Source organism: Borostomias antarcticus, assembly GCF_949987555.1.
Source record: "Borostomias antarcticus genome assembly, chromosome: 23".
Taxonomy (NCBI): Eukaryota; Metazoa; Chordata; class Actinopteri; order Stomiiformes; family Stomiidae; genus Borostomias; species Borostomias antarcticus.
Window position 1 is genome coordinate 8,409,198 of NC_140256.1, and position 18,019 is coordinate 8,427,216.

The following is an 18,019-nucleotide window of genomic DNA, read 5'->3' on the forward strand; positions in this document are numbered from 1 at the left end:
CTATCAGTCTGTGGTAGCCAGCAGTCGGTTCTTTGCTGTGGCTTACTAGGGAGGCAATATCAAGATGGGGGACACCAACAAGCTCAACGAGCTGGTGAGGAAGGCCAGCAACTGGACAGTCTAGAGGTTGTGGTGGAGAAGAGGATGAGGAATAAACTAAAGTCCATCCTGGACAACCCCTCCCATCCCCTCCATGACAAGCTGTGGCAGATGGGGAGCACTTTCAACCACAGGCTCATCCCGCCCAAGGATGCCAGCAGCCATCAGACTTAAAAACAGCGCCTGACCCCCCCCCTCGCCACCTGTCACTTTACACTGGTTAGGCATGCTATTGATAATCATAGTTTTTTTCATAGCAGTTATTTATTTATAGTTCTTATGTTTTTTAATGCATATATTTTGTGTTATATGACCCACTGATTCTTGAATTTTATTCTGTACCTCTTCGGTTCTGTTCAGCCTTTCTGCTGCTGTAATGCCCAAATCCATCCCTGCTGTAACCCTAACCCTAACCCCTCCTGGGGATTTATTTTATCTTATCTTATCTTATCTTTTGTGCCTTGTGCACCACTCAGTCTATTTCAGGTCCTGTTCCATGCTGCTGGGTAAAATGGTAATGTTAATTATCTAAATTATAATTATAGGCCAAGGCATTACATGAATGTTAATTATGTAGAAGTGATTCTGTTCAACTGCACAGTCCCACTCAGGGACCTGGTCTAAATGGGATTGTTAATAGTGGTGGTCCTTCATTTGAAGAAAATGAATTTCAATGTATATCTTCTATGAAAAATAAGGAGTTTTATGCTCAATGTAAGGCTGGAAGCGAGGCAGATTAGAGGTTGCTGGCTCAAATCCCTGTTGGAGATTACAGATTAATCTGGAGGGATGCAGGTCTCTGATCTGGTCATCATCTCCAGTCAGACATTGTCTGACTCTGCTGTTGGTCATTTTGTATACAGTATCTGTTTTGCTTTGATGCTTGCGCTGGACATGCTGGATTGTGTGAGTTCTTTGTCTTGTCCTGCAGGCCAGCTATTCTGCATGGGCAATGGGCTCCACCTGTGTGTAACCTGACATGAAATAGGTTTTTATTGTTAATCATGGTTAATGCCATGATTGGGTATGGGATCACATTTTGCTTTGATGCTTGTGTTTGAAAGACAAAGATTTAGACACCGTTCTTTCTTCTCCAGCACAGAAAACTGTTGAGCCATATTGAGACACGGAATAGCCAATCAGTATCCTGATACCAGTTCCTACAATCTACTTCAAATTAGATCCACATCTATTCATATGATCTGAATATTATTAAAGCCTTTATAATGAATATAACTCAGAAGCTTAACATCGGCAGCATTCATACATATAAATGTATTACTGGCAGTTTGTGTTCTTTTTCCCCAGGGGACAGGTGAACATCTGGTGTCAGTGCTGATCTATACTGAGAGTAGCTGTAACCAGAGTAACCACCTGACCCTGACTATGCAAACCTCAGCTCAAATCTCCACTCCCACAGCTTCCAATCCACCTCCAGTTTCACCCCTAATATACCTAGACGGGGCCAGATGTGTGTATATACTGTATGTGTGTACAGTATGTGTACAATACTGTGAGTGTGTGTGTGTGTGTTTGTGTGTGTGTGTGTGTGGGTGGGTGGGTGTTTGTGTACTTGTGTGTTTGTGTTTTGGTCACCATGTCATGTGTTCTAAATTATACATACTGTAATATGATAAAGTCACGTAATATGGTAAAGTACGTATGGTAATTGGTCATAAGGTTTCTAAGAGATACATGAAAATGTCAGCAGTGGGAGTGATGATGATGATGATGATGATGGTGGTGATGATGATGATGATGATGTTGGTGATGATGATGATGATGGTGATGATCATTAGAGCAAATGTAAGAACTGTGGTACATATTTTCTGGGGTATTTGAAGGGTTTTGTCATGTCACAGTTGACCTCTACTGACCAGTGTTCCATGTCACTGTCTCCCCCTCAGCACCTGCAGCTGTAGCAGTGCAGTCACTGTGCAGTCTGACCGAGGGAGGTTTTTGTACGGCTCTGTATCACTGTGTGAACACATTACCACTGTGGTCACTCTGACAGTAGTAATATCCTGCATCCTCAGCCTGGACTCCATTGATGGTCAGAGTGAAATCACTCCCAGATCCACTGCCACTGAATCTAGATGGAGTCCCACTGAAATGGACGCTTCCATGGTAAATCAGAGCTTTTGCAGTTTCTCCAGGTTTCTGTTGGTACCAGCCTAGACAAGGTTTCCCTGAACCACAGTTAGGATACACATTACTGCTGGCTTTACACTGAAGAGAAACCCTTTGCCCTATTGAGACAGCATCAACTGCAGGAGTCTGAGTTACAGTGTACTGTCCTTTGGATCCTGTATGGGAAACAGTAGTATCCCTACATTAGACATTCAATAATTACATCTACAGCTGGGTGACTTATCTCAGAGAACAACAGTGTTAATCTTCATACATGTAGAGTTAAATACAAACATTTCACCTTGAATCCAGAGGGAGAGTGTCCAGATGAAGATGGTGATCAGAGTCATGGTTGTTGTGGGTTCTGTTGTCATGAGGGACAGCTCTCAGTCATGAGGTGTTCAACTCACATGGCTATAAACACTCTGAGAGCACTGAAGCGCATCCATGCATCATGCAAATAAACAATTCTTAACTATTTCAGTTACTGGTGATATTCCCTTGAGAGCTGTCAACTATTCAGTGGCCTTGATGTACTACAGCGTGTGAATGTTTGAACTCTAAAGTCAATTAATTTAAAATCAGATCGTCACAATAGAATCAGATAGGAAACAATTTACACAATTCCATAGTCTTCAAACAATGATAGAAACCCCACGTAATGGCAGTTTTCCTTGTGTGGTTAGGCATGTTATAAACTGTGTTCACTCATGCTTTGACTCATATTCTAGTTCCTCAAATCAACCACTTAACCATGAATCCTTGTTTACACTAAAGCTACTGGAATTATCTGCTTTAGAAGTCTTTCCTCTGCTATTTTACCTCCACTGTTAGTCTGGGATCAGCATCTCTGATAAAGGAATATACAACATGGACCACTATTACAGCTGTTCCTTCTCTCCTATGTCCTATGGAGAATATGGAGGAATACTATGATGATCACTTGATCTAATGCTGGACAACGGCTATTCTGTTGTTATGGGGACTAGTGACGAAAACATGTGAAAAAAACAATGAAGGAAGGACCTTGAGACTATTATCTTTACTAAGACTTAAGTCACAAACTGTGTGTCTTATTGAAGCAGGAAGCTGTGTGGTGTGATAGGGTTGTAATGCAGCATGTCAACACAGAGAGGTTTTTGTACGGCCGCTCAATGACACTCAATCACTGTGGTGGACTTTCGGTAGTGGCACCAGACTGGATGTTGGAAGTAAGTATCAAACAAAAATACTGTTTCAACTTCTTTTTGGTAAACTTACTGTATCTATCAGTTGTACTGTAGGAGTCACCGATTTGTAAACATTTGTTACAATTTACAGTACATTTTTTAGAAAGATGTTTTTTTTAAACTAAAATAAATGCATTCAAATATGTTCATTCATATAATTAAAAAAGGAAGGTACTTTTTAGTGTAGGCCTACTTCTCATCTCACAGTCTTTACAGTTCAGCCAAAGGCTAAAAAGTTCAGCTGTATTCACTAACAATAAGAGGGAGGTTTTTGTATGGGCAGTAATAGGGATTGTATCACTGTGGTACACTTTTGGTAGCGGCACCAGACTGGATGTTGGAAGTAAGTATCAATCTTTAGCTATATCTGATCAATGTGTCTCTCTGAAAACCTGACATATATAGAGAAATTCTATCTTTTAGATTATAACTGTTCTTTTAACCTTTCTTTTACCATTAATCAGTTTTGACAGAGCCTATGAATTCCCCCAAAATAAATCAAATTGTTAAATGGTTGCTCTTCAATTTTACATCTCGTTTGTGTGATTGGAGTTTTCTGTCATTACAGTATTTAATGCATGTCCATGGTTCAGTGTCAGACAGAAAAGGACTTTCAGCCATCTAACACATTTAATGCCTGCAGAAAACGTTGCTTCAGCAAATACAACATTGTTGTAAAATAATATTTTAGCATACTGAATTTTGTTCAATGCTTATCTCGTTACCATTATAAATTCAAAAGATCCTGAATTCATTCTTTTTTGTTTGCCTCATGTCATAAGATGGAATACATCTCATATCATAAATAGACAAGAGTGTAATTTTGAACATGAAGTTGCTGTGTTGTGCTCAACATTTTTACCTTTTAATGACTACTCACAGTACATTATAATACCTGTATTTTAATAAAATGTTTGACTATATAGTAAGTGATTACAATTGTTGAAAAACCCATGCCTCCTCTGCTTTTTGAGCATGTTAAGCTGTTGTATATTTGTAGAAGCTGATGGATTCTGTTTGTTCCAGGTAACCGTGCCCCCACCCTCACTGTCCTGTCCCCCTCCGGCGAGGAGGTGTCCGGTAAGAATGCAGCCACGCTGATGTGTCTGGCCAACAAGGGCTTCCCTTCAGACTGGACCATCAGCTGGAAAGTGGACGGGAACAGCAAGGGACGGGAACACCAGGAGGCCAGTAGGGGTGTCCTGGACAAGGACGGCCTGTACAGCTGGAGCAGCACCCTGACTCTCACTGCCCAGGAGTGGACCAAGGCGCTGGAGGTGACCTGTGAAGCCCACCAGAGCTCCCAGTCTCCAGTCACTCACACACTGAGGAAAGACCAGTGTTCTGAGTAGGTTCCAGGCTCACACACCCCTGTGGAGAGGAGCTGATTCCTTTGTTGGCTCTGTTCTGTGCTCAGACATTCTCTATTTGTAAGCTTTGCTTGAGTCTGTTTCAAGACTGTTTTACTGCAGAGGAATTCTGCTGTTGGTCATTCTGTATGTGCTTTGCTTTGATGCTGGTGTGTTGGTTGAAAGACAATAAAGATCTTGAATCAAATCATTAACACGCTCTTTGTTGTTACTGACCAATTCAGAAATAGTTGTTGTCTTGTCTTCAAGCATTACTCATTCTTAAAATAAATGGTTCTATCGATCCCAGGTTCTATCGCTTGCTTTATATATGGCACCCTTAAAAGGTTCTATAAAGAACCCCTATTTATACCATATACCATTTAGGGGCTTTGAATATTCCTCCCCAAAATAATGAATAATAATAATAGGCTACTACTAATAATAATAATAACAATAATAATACCCAAAGGTTTTCATATTTTTAAATTTACTCCACAAATATAAAGGTACAGTATATATATATGTTCAATGTATATTTACACTAAGAATAAGATAAATGCTCAATATGTTTGCTGCCACGCAACCATGCTAACACATTAGCTGATTGTACATTTTGAGCACAAGGAGTGGTATTTTTGTAGTTGTGCCTACATGTCAGATTAAACATGAACTTTTGAATGAGAGAGTGTGTGTAATGGGGGTGGGGTATAAAACATTGCTGCCAGAATTGTTACACTGTCCAGCTTTATGTTGATGCCCTCTGCCTTGAGGGGGTTCGCTGAGCCATGGAACACGATGGTTGGGTTTGGGATGACTGGTTCCTGTAGAAAGAAGCAACCGGCAGCGTATTGGGATTCAACCTTTCTGTGTCACTCTAAAAAATAAAGGTTCTTTGGGGTTCTATATAGAACCCTAGGGTTCTATATCTATAGTAAAGAACCATCCCCCCCCTCCCCCCAAAAGGTTCTATATAGAACCCTGTGATTACAAAGAACCATTTCACGCAAATTGTTCTTAAATTAAAGCAGACTAAAAGCTGTTGTAATTTGGCTAATATTTATTCAGGCAAGAAAATAACATGTAGATTCCCAATATTGTGGTCAGTTTATACAAATAATCTTTCTAAATCTGCTAAAATGTTTTCGGAGATTGCTTGCCAGATTTGTTTTCTTCTCAGTACATGCTGCCCACTGCCAGAGGCTGCGTCTCCTGTCCTCAACGTTCTGCTCTCGCGGAGGAAAGCAGGAGTGTATGCGTGCGAGGAAAGTTTGAATCGAAGCACTGGACGAACAGACACTTGTGGACTGGGGACCAACTGTAATTTTTTCTCTAGAATGTCAGTCAGACAGTCTCCCAGTAATACATTCATACACTGTATTTAGTAATGCTGCTAATGTTACGTTTCTGAGTTATATTCATTATAAAGGCTTTAATCATTTTGATAATGTGAATAGATTTGGACCTATTTTGAAGTTGACAGGTACTGCAGGAGCTGTTACACTGAATGGGTATTCCTTACGCTTTCATAATATCTATTCTATCTATCTATTTTGTACTGTGTATTACTGGGGGACTGTGTTCATCTGCCCCAGGGGACAGGTGAACATCTGGTGTCAGTGCTGATCTATTCTGAGAGTATCTGTTCCACCCGACCTTGACTATGCAAATCTCAGTTCCACTCCCACAGCTCCCAGTCCACCAGTTTCGCCTACTAATATACCTGGACTGGGCCAGATGTGTGTATGTACAGTATGTGTGTCTGATACACAGAGCTTGAGAATAGCTGAGCATAAATGGAGAAAACCAAACTCCCAGAGGACCTTCTTATATTCCAATCTCTTCTTTCCACATTCTCCTCCTCCCTATCTGCTGCTAAAGCTGCTTTCTTCCGCTCTACAATTCGAACCTCATCGAATACTAAAAAAATTGTTGAAACTTTCTCTTCACTACTAAACGCCCCACCTCCTACTCCCAACTCCTGTCTTCTCCCTGACGATTTCACCAACTTCTTTGACAAGAAAGTTAACAATATCAGATCCGCTTTCCCCAATCCACTGCCAAGATCCATGGAGCCAAGGTCAGTAGCAGCATGGTCCACTGCTCTTGACCAGATTACCTCGATTATGACCTCTAAAAGCTATCTTACTGTTCAAAATATTTTAGTTCATGTACTGGTTTGTCTTATTTTGTTTTGTCTTGTCATGTCTTGTCCTGTCCGGTCTTGTGCTGTTTTGTCTTCTCTCGTCCATCCTGTTTTGTGTGAAAGTATAAGTGGGTGAGTGAGTGCGTGAATGGATGGATGAGTGAGAGGATCTGGTATGAGTGCTCGAGTGAGTGAGTGAGTGAGTGTGTGAGTGAATAGAAAGCCGGTTTCCTTTCTATCCTTTCTATCAAAACACTTGAATGTGCTATCTTTAACAAACTGTCTTCGTATCTCCACCAGAACAACCTAGACCCCCACCGGTCCGAGTTCAAGGCTGGCCACTCGACAGAGACCGTAACTTGCAGTGACAGAGTCAATCTATGCCGCAAGAGCAAACTCTCTCTTCCGTCCTGATACTCCTAAACCTGTCAGCAGCATTTGATATAGTAGATCACCAGATCCTCCTCTCCATCCTCAAGGAGAAAGGTGTCACTGGCTCTGCATGTTCCCTGTTTGCATCCTACCTGACAGGCCGCTCCTACCAGGTGACATGGAGAGGGTTGATTTCGGAACCACGTAGTCTTGACTGTGAGGGTTCCACATATTCCTCTGTCCTGGGTCCTCTTCTTTCCTCCCTCTACACTACATCTCTGTGTTCTGTCATTCGCTTGCATGGCTTCTGCTATCACCGCTATACTGATGACACCCAGCTGGTCCTGTCATTTCCCCCTTCTGACACACAAGTGGAGGCATGCATAGCTGGGTGCTTGTCTGCCATCTCAGAATGGATGGCAACACATCTATAATACTGTATTACATCCGTTGCACTTCATGCTCTACAACATCAGGAGGATTCACCCTTTCCTCACTGACGAAATGGCGCAGGTGCTCCTCCAGGCCCTTGTCATCTCCCGCCTGGACTGCTGCAACTCCCTCCTTGCTGGGGCCCCGGCGTCAGCCATTAAAACCCTGGAACTTGTCCAAAAAGCTGCTACTCGCCTGGTGTTCAACCACCCCAAGTTCTCCCATACAGCTTCCCTTCTCTGTTCTCTACACTGGTTCCTTGTAGCAAATTGCATCCAGTTTAAAACTCTGGTAGCTACTAGCTTACAGGGCAATGACAGGAACAGCTCGCTCCTACCTCCAGGACCATCTTTTACCGCAGGCTCAAAACTCACCTCTTCAAGGAGTACTACCAGCATCCTCCCTCTTAAGCACCTATTGTATTTTTCGTTCGCTATTCTTCACTTTGCCTTCAGCACCATATTTTGCTCTTAGTCACTTGATTGAGAAAGGAGATGCACTTGTGAGTTCTGGCAAGTAGTAGTACACTGACGTTTCCTACGTTAAATGCAATTATTGTACAGGTAAGTCGCTTTCGATAAAAGCATCAGCTAAATGACTGTAATGTAAAAAATGTAATATGCACAATATGTGGTTGTGTGTGTGTGTGTGTGTTTGGTGGGGGGGTATTGGTCACCATGTGCTGTGTTCTATACAGTAAACCTACTGTATGATGCATCACGTAATAGTGGGAGTGATGATGATGATGATGATGGTGATGATGATGATGATTATCATTACAGTAACAGTGAGAATTGTGTTATACTTTCTGGGGTATTTGAAGGGTTTTGTCACGTCACAGTTGACCTCCTCTGATGACCAGTGTTCCATGTCACTGTCTCCCCCTCAGCACCTGCAGCTGTAGCAGTGCAGTCACTGTGCAGTCTGACCGAGGGAGGTTTTTGTACGGCTCTGTATCACTGTGTGAACACATAACCACTGTGGTAACTCTGACAGTAGTAATATCCTGCATCCTCAGCCTGGACTCCATTGATGGTCAGAGTGAAATCACTCCCAGATCCACTGCCACTGAATCTAGATGGAGTCCCCGACTGAAGGGAGTTTGTAGTGTAAATAAGGAGTTTAGGAGCTTGTCCAGGTTTCTGTTGGTACCAGGACAGACAAGGTGTACTACAACCAGTAAGACGTTGGTTGGCTTTACATCCCAGAATAACTCTGTCTCCTTCTTGAGCCGCTTTCACTTCAGGAGTCTGAGTTAAACTAACCTGGGCCCTGGTTTCTGAAAGAGAACATCATTGCTTAAATTAATCTGCTTCACTATGAGAAAAATCAATGGTTGAACCCTTTTTTTTGACATACATTCATACTAAACAAAAACATTAAGTTTTAGAAAGCATTATAGATACATCAATCAGCGATGTCAAAATTAAGTTTTACCTTGACAGTAGAGGACAATCGTCCAGACGAAGATGGTGATCAGAGCCATGGTTGTTGTGGGTTCTGTTGTCATGAAGGACAGCTCTCAGTCTAGAGGTGTTCAACACACGGGGCTATAAACACTCTGAGAGCACTGAAGCATGAAATGTGCTGCCTACAGTATGTAAAGTGGTTGAAGAGACGTGTGAGAGACTCAGGCTCGGATTTGAATTTAAGCTGATTATGGTCTCTTTCGTCCATCTAGTGGTCACAATCAATAACCACTGTCTGTGTGAACTTCACGTGACGCTACAAAGACAGGCAGTATTTCTCAAAAAGGAATTCGTGAAAATCAATGTCAATGTAAACACATGACTGTGACTGATCATACAAGATCTAAATACTTCTCATTCATTCCATTCTCTCACAATCTAAAACAATAAATCAACCTTACAGAGATCTGTGCACACAGTGTCAGATGACAGGGGCTGTCCTTGATGTTATTGCACCACTCAAGACTGTTTTAGTCCCTGCGCCAGACTGCTGGATAAAATGGTAATACTAATTAGACCAAGGCAGAATGTTAATGATTTAGTAGTGATTCAGTTCAATTGTGCAGTCCCACTCAGGGACCTGAGTTAAAAGGGATGACAAATCATGGTCCTTAATATCGGTGAAAGAAATGTTTATGTATTCAAGTTAATTTCAGAACAATGAATAATGCTGTTCTAAATACAGTATTGGCAGGCTTTTTATAACAGAGCCAGTTGATCTGGCCCATTATAATGTTTTATGCAGTTGGATTTTCTCAAGGTTTGCTCCTGCTACCTCCAGGTGGCAGTCATTCCGAGGCAGTCCAGGTGTCAGTCCTCCAGGTTCTACTTCCCCCTCCAGGTTATGTGACCAGAGGCCGGCCCTGGGATGTCTTCCTGCCCCCTACAGAGCTATCAGAGCTTTGTGCTCCCGTCCTCTCCTCTGGTGGTGTAGTTGTCCTCTTCCTGCTCCAGGCAGACATGTGAGATGAAGATGCAGTGGTAGTTCCACAGCAGCAGCAGCACCATGGCAGCGAGGCTGCAGAGCACTAGCAGGGCCACCAGAAGGCGCTGACACCCCGGCGGAGTGGCAGGTCTGGAGGAGCAGCGGTCAGCAGGGGGAGTGGCAGGCCTATCAGAGCAAGCTGCAGAGGGAGGGTACAGGAACCACCGACAGCAGCGCTTCCCCCAGGAGGCAGGGGGGTACGGATCAAAAATCTCCTACAGTTAAGATCAGGGCAGGACTAGGAAGGTGGTCTGTAGGCCTATCCTCACCGCTGAGATCTGCAGAGTGATACAACCTTATGTCAAGGGTCAAGCCTTAAGAAATTGTCCCTAAAGTATATGCATCCATCTGATCCATTGCCTACTAGCCTAACGTCCCTTTTCAGCAGTGATGCTGATATTGTCTATCCCAGTTCAATAGGCTAGGGGTGGCTGTAGCTCAGAGCAGGTCATCCAATGATCGTAGGGTCAGCGGTTCGAAACCTGCCTCCTCCTGACGACATGTTGAAGTGTCCTTGGGCAAGATGCTGAACCCCAAATTGCTCCCAATGAGCAGGCTAGCCTTGCATGGCAGCTGCTGCCATTGGTGTATGTATAGCCTATGTGTATGAATGGGTGAATGAGAGGCCTTCATTGTAAAGCGCTTTGGATAAAAGTGCTATATAAGTGCAGTCCATTTACCACAGGCCTTATGCCTACCCTGATTCAAAACTATCCTGATACTTAGGCTACTGTAGGCGATGATTTGATATTGAGATTTTTCGTGGGTATTGCAATTCGATATTATGATTTATTGCATGTTTTGTTGTTGTTGTTTTTTTTACACTGGACCATGGAAAACAGTTGAATCATAACAACAAATAACAAATACAACAGTCAAAACTTTCCAAGTTTTATTTAAGCTTAACATGGACACATTGTTAACATTCACTTAATGTTGAATATTATTTATATCTTTCCAAGTTTTATTTCGGGCCTAATTCTTAACGGACTCTCAGGGCAGCCAGCAAATAGAGAAAATAAATAAAAATGTTCCCTATTGCTGTCGAATGTATAGTCCCTTCAACTGCATACAAACAGCAGTGTTTTTTATGACAGTCACCTAACCTAGCTACAACGTGAACTTTGTGAAGCGTTCTTCTCTAGCCAGAAGAAAATAATGTAGGCCTACATAGGCTGCAGCAAACTTTCCCCCCGCCTAGAATAACATTATGATAAAAAAACAAAAAAAACAAAACGCTATTATTATTGTTTTTTTTAACAAATGGATTTTGAGGCACCTATGGCGATTTAAAAATCGTCACACACAAGAATCTCGATTTGTAGCTGAATCATCAAAACATCAGAATTCCACAGAAATCTATAGCCGAATATGTTATACAGTAGGCCTACGTCTCTCTAGGTTGCTTTTTCATTAAACGTTTTAAAGCGATTCCCCTGAGTGATCTAAAAATAAAATTGTTGCCGAATAAACTGATTGAAGTACTGGCATGTTACCGTGACGACCTCCAGGAGTCTACTTGAAGTGAGGATAGACTATTGACTATAATAGTCTACTAGCCTCTTGTGTTGTGTTGTGTTGTGTTGTGTTGTGTCGTGTCGTGTCGTGTCGTGTCGTGTCGTGTCGTGTCGTGTTGTGTTGTGTCGTGTTGTGTTGTTGTCATTGTGAAAAAGGGACTTACCATGAGCGGACCAGCTGGCGCCAAGAGACAACCGATGTTCACTTCAGCAAAAGCACGCAGGGTGTTCGTAGAGCCGGTGTTAGACAGCACAGTGATCGGAACTCCACGCCGGGTCACGAAGACTGTATGCATGAGGACCAACTCGTAGCCCCGCTGCTACTGATCTGGGATCTGGTACTGCACACACTGATCTGGGATCTGGTACTGCACACTCCTCGAGTCCTCTACTCATAGCCTACTGTTGCAGGCAGCCAAAAGCCCTCGGTCTCAAGCAATAGCCTATAAGTAACATAACAGGCCTAAATCTCAGATTTAATTTGGAACTAGGCTATTGGCATACGGCTTTAATCAATAACCTGAGCACACACTAATCTGATGGGTACCGTATTAGACTGTTTATTCACACATTTCAATACAACTGATTCCTATTACATACATAAGTTATTCTCACAATATAGGAATGATATTCAAAGCACATTTGGTAGTGATTGATAGTTAAGTTAAAGTAACTTATGATTTTAAAGCCCTGTATTTACAACCACAAATAAAGCATAAAAGAATCAGTGCTAGTTCCAGAATAGATAGACCTGTTTGGCTAAATGCTGCATTCACAGTCCAACATCACATAACAACTGTTTTCCTCTTGGCTGGTACAACAAATTCTGAACCTTCTGTCTAACAAGACCTTTGCACTTTTCACAAGCAAAAAGTAGCTTTTTCTCCTGCAGCCTAAATCAAGCCACAACTCACTCTGGGATCACAATGAGTACAAACAAATACCAAGAACAAGCATTTGGGTACGTGAAGGAATGTCCCAAAGTCTATAATCAATGATAACATATTCAAACATTATTCTTCAAAAGATCCTAATATTATTCTTAAGTGTGTATCTAAACATTGAAACAACCAATGATCAGATTTCAGATGATAGCTACATTGAAACATGTTAGTTCTTCATACACTGAGGTTTGAATCACAAAGGAATACCTCAATACACCATATGACATACAAGTGCTTAGTTTCTAGGAAACAAGTGAAAATTCACTCTCTAATACCAGTTGTATAAAGAGCTCAGTGTATTGCACAAATACAGAAATATCTCATTTCATAGAATATACATTTGTAATCTCTGATCTACTTACAGTTACAGGTACATATTTCACATTCTTATATTTCTCACCACACATGAGCGAAGCCCTCATATCGATTGTTTAAGACAAAGTGCTGAACAGTGTTTTAGTTTGAGCTTCATGGAGGAGTCTGAGGCCTCTACCAGGCTACTATCCAGACTCTATGGCACACAGGGGATTTATGGAAATTACATTTTATACAAGAGAATAATATTTGCTGTGTATTCTACATACAGGAAATAGGACGTGGGCATCATATTCATCTTAGTTATCTCATATCACATATAAGAACAGAACACAATAGAGTCAAATATAATGTTCTATCAATAATACATTAATACATACAATGTTATTACTCATGTATTTACTGCACCGTCCACGGCAATGACCAAAACCCCCTCCAGGTTGGGAGAGCATTGATGCATACAGTATGAGCAGCGTTGATGTGCATGTACAGTGCAGACCACAGCGTGCTCTTGCAGCACAGTGAAGTGGAGGTCATTACTGGGTATGTTGAGCTACAGTATGGGGAGGCTGTCAGTGTCAGGCCCATTCAATCTCAACACACCCAGTAATGATCACCAGGCCACAGTAACACACAGCAACCGTCCACATACGGTACCTCACATCAACCACACTGTCCTCACATCAACCACACTGTCCTCACATCAACCACACTGTCCTCACATCAACCACACTGTCCTCACATAAACCACACTGTCCTCACATCAACCACACTGTCCTCACATCAACCACACTGTCCTCACATCAACCACACTGTCCTCACATCAACCACACTGTCCTCACATAAACCACACTGTCCTCACATCAACCACACTGTCCTCACATCAACCACACTGTCCTCACATCAACCACACTGTCCTCACATCAACATCACTCTTTCTCTGCACCGCCATCCTATACCGTCAGATTAAGAAGTGTCAATACTGTCATCACCTTTCACAAGATATTAAAACAAAATCCGCCTGCGAGCTGTTAAAGGAGTAGTAAAGGGAAAATGCATGTTTAGCCCTGTTTTAAGGTTACTTATGATCATATATATATATCGTATATGATCATAAGTAACCCTAAAACAGGGCTAAACATGCATTTTCCCTTTACTACTCCTTTAAGTTTAAGTTTTGGCTAATCATTTCCAGCAGTTGTTTCCCTCAGATATGTGAAGAGATATGTATAGAGAGAGTTGTTGTTGTCATCAGATAAATAGATGTGCATCAATCACCTGTGAGACATCTTTGAAACAAGAGCTCGAGCTCGAAGAGATCAGAATAATGTGCTGTACAACACCGACTAGCCCGGATGCTGGACTCCTTTTGCTTTTTTGCTGTCTTGCCAAACAGTTGTGTCTGTGCCTTCTGGAGACGTTCAAGGCTAAAACAGTCAGCTGTTCTGCCAGGCCCGAGCAGTGCCATGTTAGCTCTGAGATACCGACAAGAACTAGGAACTTACAAACACTACGATTGCGAGATTACACTGCGAGAGAGAATGCTTCAATGGGATAACGTGTGCTTGACTAAGATTTACATCTACATACTGTACTTACAGTACAGAGCAACATGCTGCTAGACTGACTCTACTAGTTATAATCTCTTTGCTGTTATTGTACAAGCGACAGTGCATCTACTAAATCTAATATAAAGCGAATAAAATACTGTTTGTAAATGGAACACAGTGAAACACAGTGTCAGTAGACATGGATCTACATAGTCTAAGCTAGGGTCTATACCTAACAAGGGGAGGTAGAGAGACAATGACATCACATAGTACATTTTACTGGTATAACCAATCATCACCAGAACGAATGTACTGTATCGCTTGTCTTCATCGTAAACACAGTGAATGTATGTTTAGTGTTGAGAGATCAGTAAAAGCAAAGAACTCTTCTGTAGTGGTTAAGGAATACAGTTATCACTGTTCACAAATGTACAGCTATAGAATCAGACTTGGTAGAAAAATAAGAATAGGGCTAAAGTTATGCTGTTGCTGGGTTAGTAGGCTCAGTGAAGCAGGGGCGATGGTTAGATTTCAGTGAAAGGTTGGGGGTAGGTACAGAAGAGTGCGGTTGGCAAGCTTTATCGAGGTAGTGATAAGCTCAGTTCAGGGAGGGGGGTGCAGTCTGGATGGATAGTAGAGGGGTCAGGGCAGGTTGCTCCTGTCTCCAGGTTGAGTTGGCACAGTGAGTCAGTGTGTGATGATGTCAGCCTCTCAGTCTGTCTCCAGTTCCTGCAAGTGTGCTATGGCGAGGTGAGGGCCAATCAGAAGCTCTGTGTGATTAGGATCAGACGAGACCCAAACAGAACAGAGGACAGAGCAGATGGGCAGTGGCTCAGCAGGCGCAGCAGCAATGGTCCAGACAAACCAGGATCCTTTCTCATTCTATCCAGTCTCTCTCTCCTCTCTCTTTCTCTCTCTCTCTCTCTCTCTCTCTCTCTCTCTCTCTCTCTCTCTCACACCACTGTGCTGACGGAGGGATCTGATAGGTTGAGCTGCCCGGTGATGTCAGTGGGGTAGGGCTGCAGAGAGAAGAGGGGGCACAGACACACAGGATACACACACACACACACACACACACACACACACACACACACACACACACACACAGAGACAGACAGACAGCAATGTCAACATGTCCTCCTACTGTATATTCTCTGATGTTAGACCATACAACACAGTATGTGATGATGTCATACTGTCATCAGCCCACCCTCCCCCTCACACAGGCCAGATTCAGAATTATTGCTGTTGAGAGAGAGACAGAGATAGAGAGACAGAGATAGAGAGAGCGGGAGAGAGAGAGAGAGAGAAAGAGAGAGAGAGGCATGCAGAGAAGGAGAAACAAAGAGAAAGATAGAGACAGGCCTACAAAGAAAAAGAATAGGAGAGATAAAGAGAGCAAGGGAGAGAGGCAGACTGAGAGACAGAAGGAGAGCTAGAGACATACATGTAACTCATAGAGGAGACCTGCTGGTCTAGCAGGCAGATCAATAAACGCAAGGTCACAGAACTGAAGCTAAGCTGGCCAGAGTTGTTGCCAAGTAACTAGCGGCTGCTCTCTGTGCTGTTGTTTCTGACACAGAGCTGTGAGTTCATGTGTTAGCCTGCTGCATGCTACATGTTGATTTATAACTGAATGCTAAATATCATACCCTGAAATTTTGGATCACTTGAGCACAGCTCATCACTGGCATTAAAGGTCCACTGACACGCTCTGAGCAACTATTCAATCCTCTTAATGTTCCTAATGTTCCTAATTGTGACAGTCAAGTGACTCATGTTTTCATTATAGAACAAGAGTGGATCATGGAATCAACAGTTTATCATATTTTTGATTCCAGAAAATTCTGCAGTCAATTTTTTGTTAGATTTAAAGATTTAAATTTAAATTTGAGTGGGAACAACATTTATAACATTACATTTTCAAATTATCATCTAAACTACACCTGTTTTGTATCATTGTAGGCTTTCATACTATGTGGAATTCTCCATTTTGGTGGCTCTGTGAATTTGCCAATACCTTTATGTGTTACCATGGAAACTGATGTGATAGTAATTTGGGCATGGGTGTGATAGGGTCCTGTTGTGAAGATGCTTGTTTCTCCCTGCAATTATCTAGCCCAGATTCTAAGCCATCCAATGTTTTTTTCCATTCGGAAATTGAATGCTTTTCTTCACTTGCCAGGGGACCTGAATTGTAACAGACATGACACTGAATTTAAACTAAGAACAACAAATGTATCATCCGTTGGTTGAAAATCTGATGCTTGAAACTAGAACACCTAATCCTTTCACAGAATGTAAAGTATAATGTGGTGTTGTTTTTATATTATGTGACCTGGGGGGTATTTCACAGGAACTGAGCAAGCCTGACTTTTGAAATGAGTAAAACCTGAAAACTCTTCAAATCTGGAACATGGACTGAAGTAAAAAAAATAGCTTTCCGGGTTTTACTTTGTGCAGTAAAGTCAGGCTTACTCAGTTAGCCAGCTTTGTAAAATACCCCCCTTGCTGGCTCCTATAACTGTGACTGTTTGTTTCACATGCCCCCCCCCCAGCCCTACCCCAGCTGTCCACAGGACAGAGTATCACACAGGACCGACCAGCTGTCTGTCCACAAGCACCCCAGCCCAACAAGTTGACAGAGACGGAGAGAGGTGGTTGTGTGTGTGTGTGTCTGTGTGTGTGGTACTGTATGTACAGTAGTGGACACCAACATTCAAAACCCATTGAAATCCATTTATAAGTAAACACTGATATCAAATAAAAAGATGATCGACGACGGAGATGGGTAGAACTCCAGATTTCCTTTTTCCTAAGGATCACCTGACTGTTTCAATATTGTTGATACTATTGATAGTCATATAGATGCCGACATATTAATTGGCTTATCCTGTATATTCCCAATATCCCTGTGGACCAATCAATGTGTCAGTGTTTCATAACCTCCTTTTGGATCAATGGGGCGTTGCCATGACAGAGTTGTCCTGAACAAAAGGAGTGAGACCCTGGATGACCCAGAGAGGTGAGTCATACATGCCTGGCTGGAGGACACCAGGGAAGACTGGACAGTATAAAATGATTTCTTAATAACCACAGCTCTGAACCCGCCCGTTCCACTGCTCAACATATCTGAGCTGTACTGTGCTTGGCTGAGCTATACTGTTCTGAGGTAGCACTGTCTGTCAGTAGTGATGCTGTCTGAGATCTCTCAGCTCTAATGTTACCCTCAGACCACAAGGGTGTCTTCTTGTGGTACAGCTGCTTGGTCGTGGCAATCGGGAGACTGAGAAGATCTACAACTAACAGGCCTATCTTACTCTTGTGTGCTGTCCTTTATAACACAGTTCCAGGCACTATATATATATATATATATATATATATACTGTATATATATATATATACCATCTGAGTGACTGACATAATGCACACTATCCCTCCCTATATACACAGGATGACTTCTGTGAGCTGTTCAGCAGCGG

The 18,019-nt window shown here is 42.3% G+C and overlaps 1 protein-coding gene across 3 annotated transcripts in view; it reads right to left on the reverse strand.

The window, feature by feature from the left end:
- Positions 1-15,490: 15,490 nt before the first annotated feature.
- LOC311325031 (glutamate receptor ionotropic, NMDA 1-like) overlaps positions 15,491-18,019 on the reverse strand; it is a gene marked incomplete at both ends in the record, with an annotated part of 27,488 nt that continues 24,959 nt past the window's right edge. For all 3 annotated transcript variants that reach the window (XM_084457670.1, XM_084457669.1, XM_084457668.1), the window contains one exon: positions 15,491-15,556. In XM_084457670.1, the coding sequence (XP_084313796.1) occupies positions 15,491-15,556 (66 nt within the window). The remainder of the gene's footprint in view (positions 15,557-18,019) is intronic.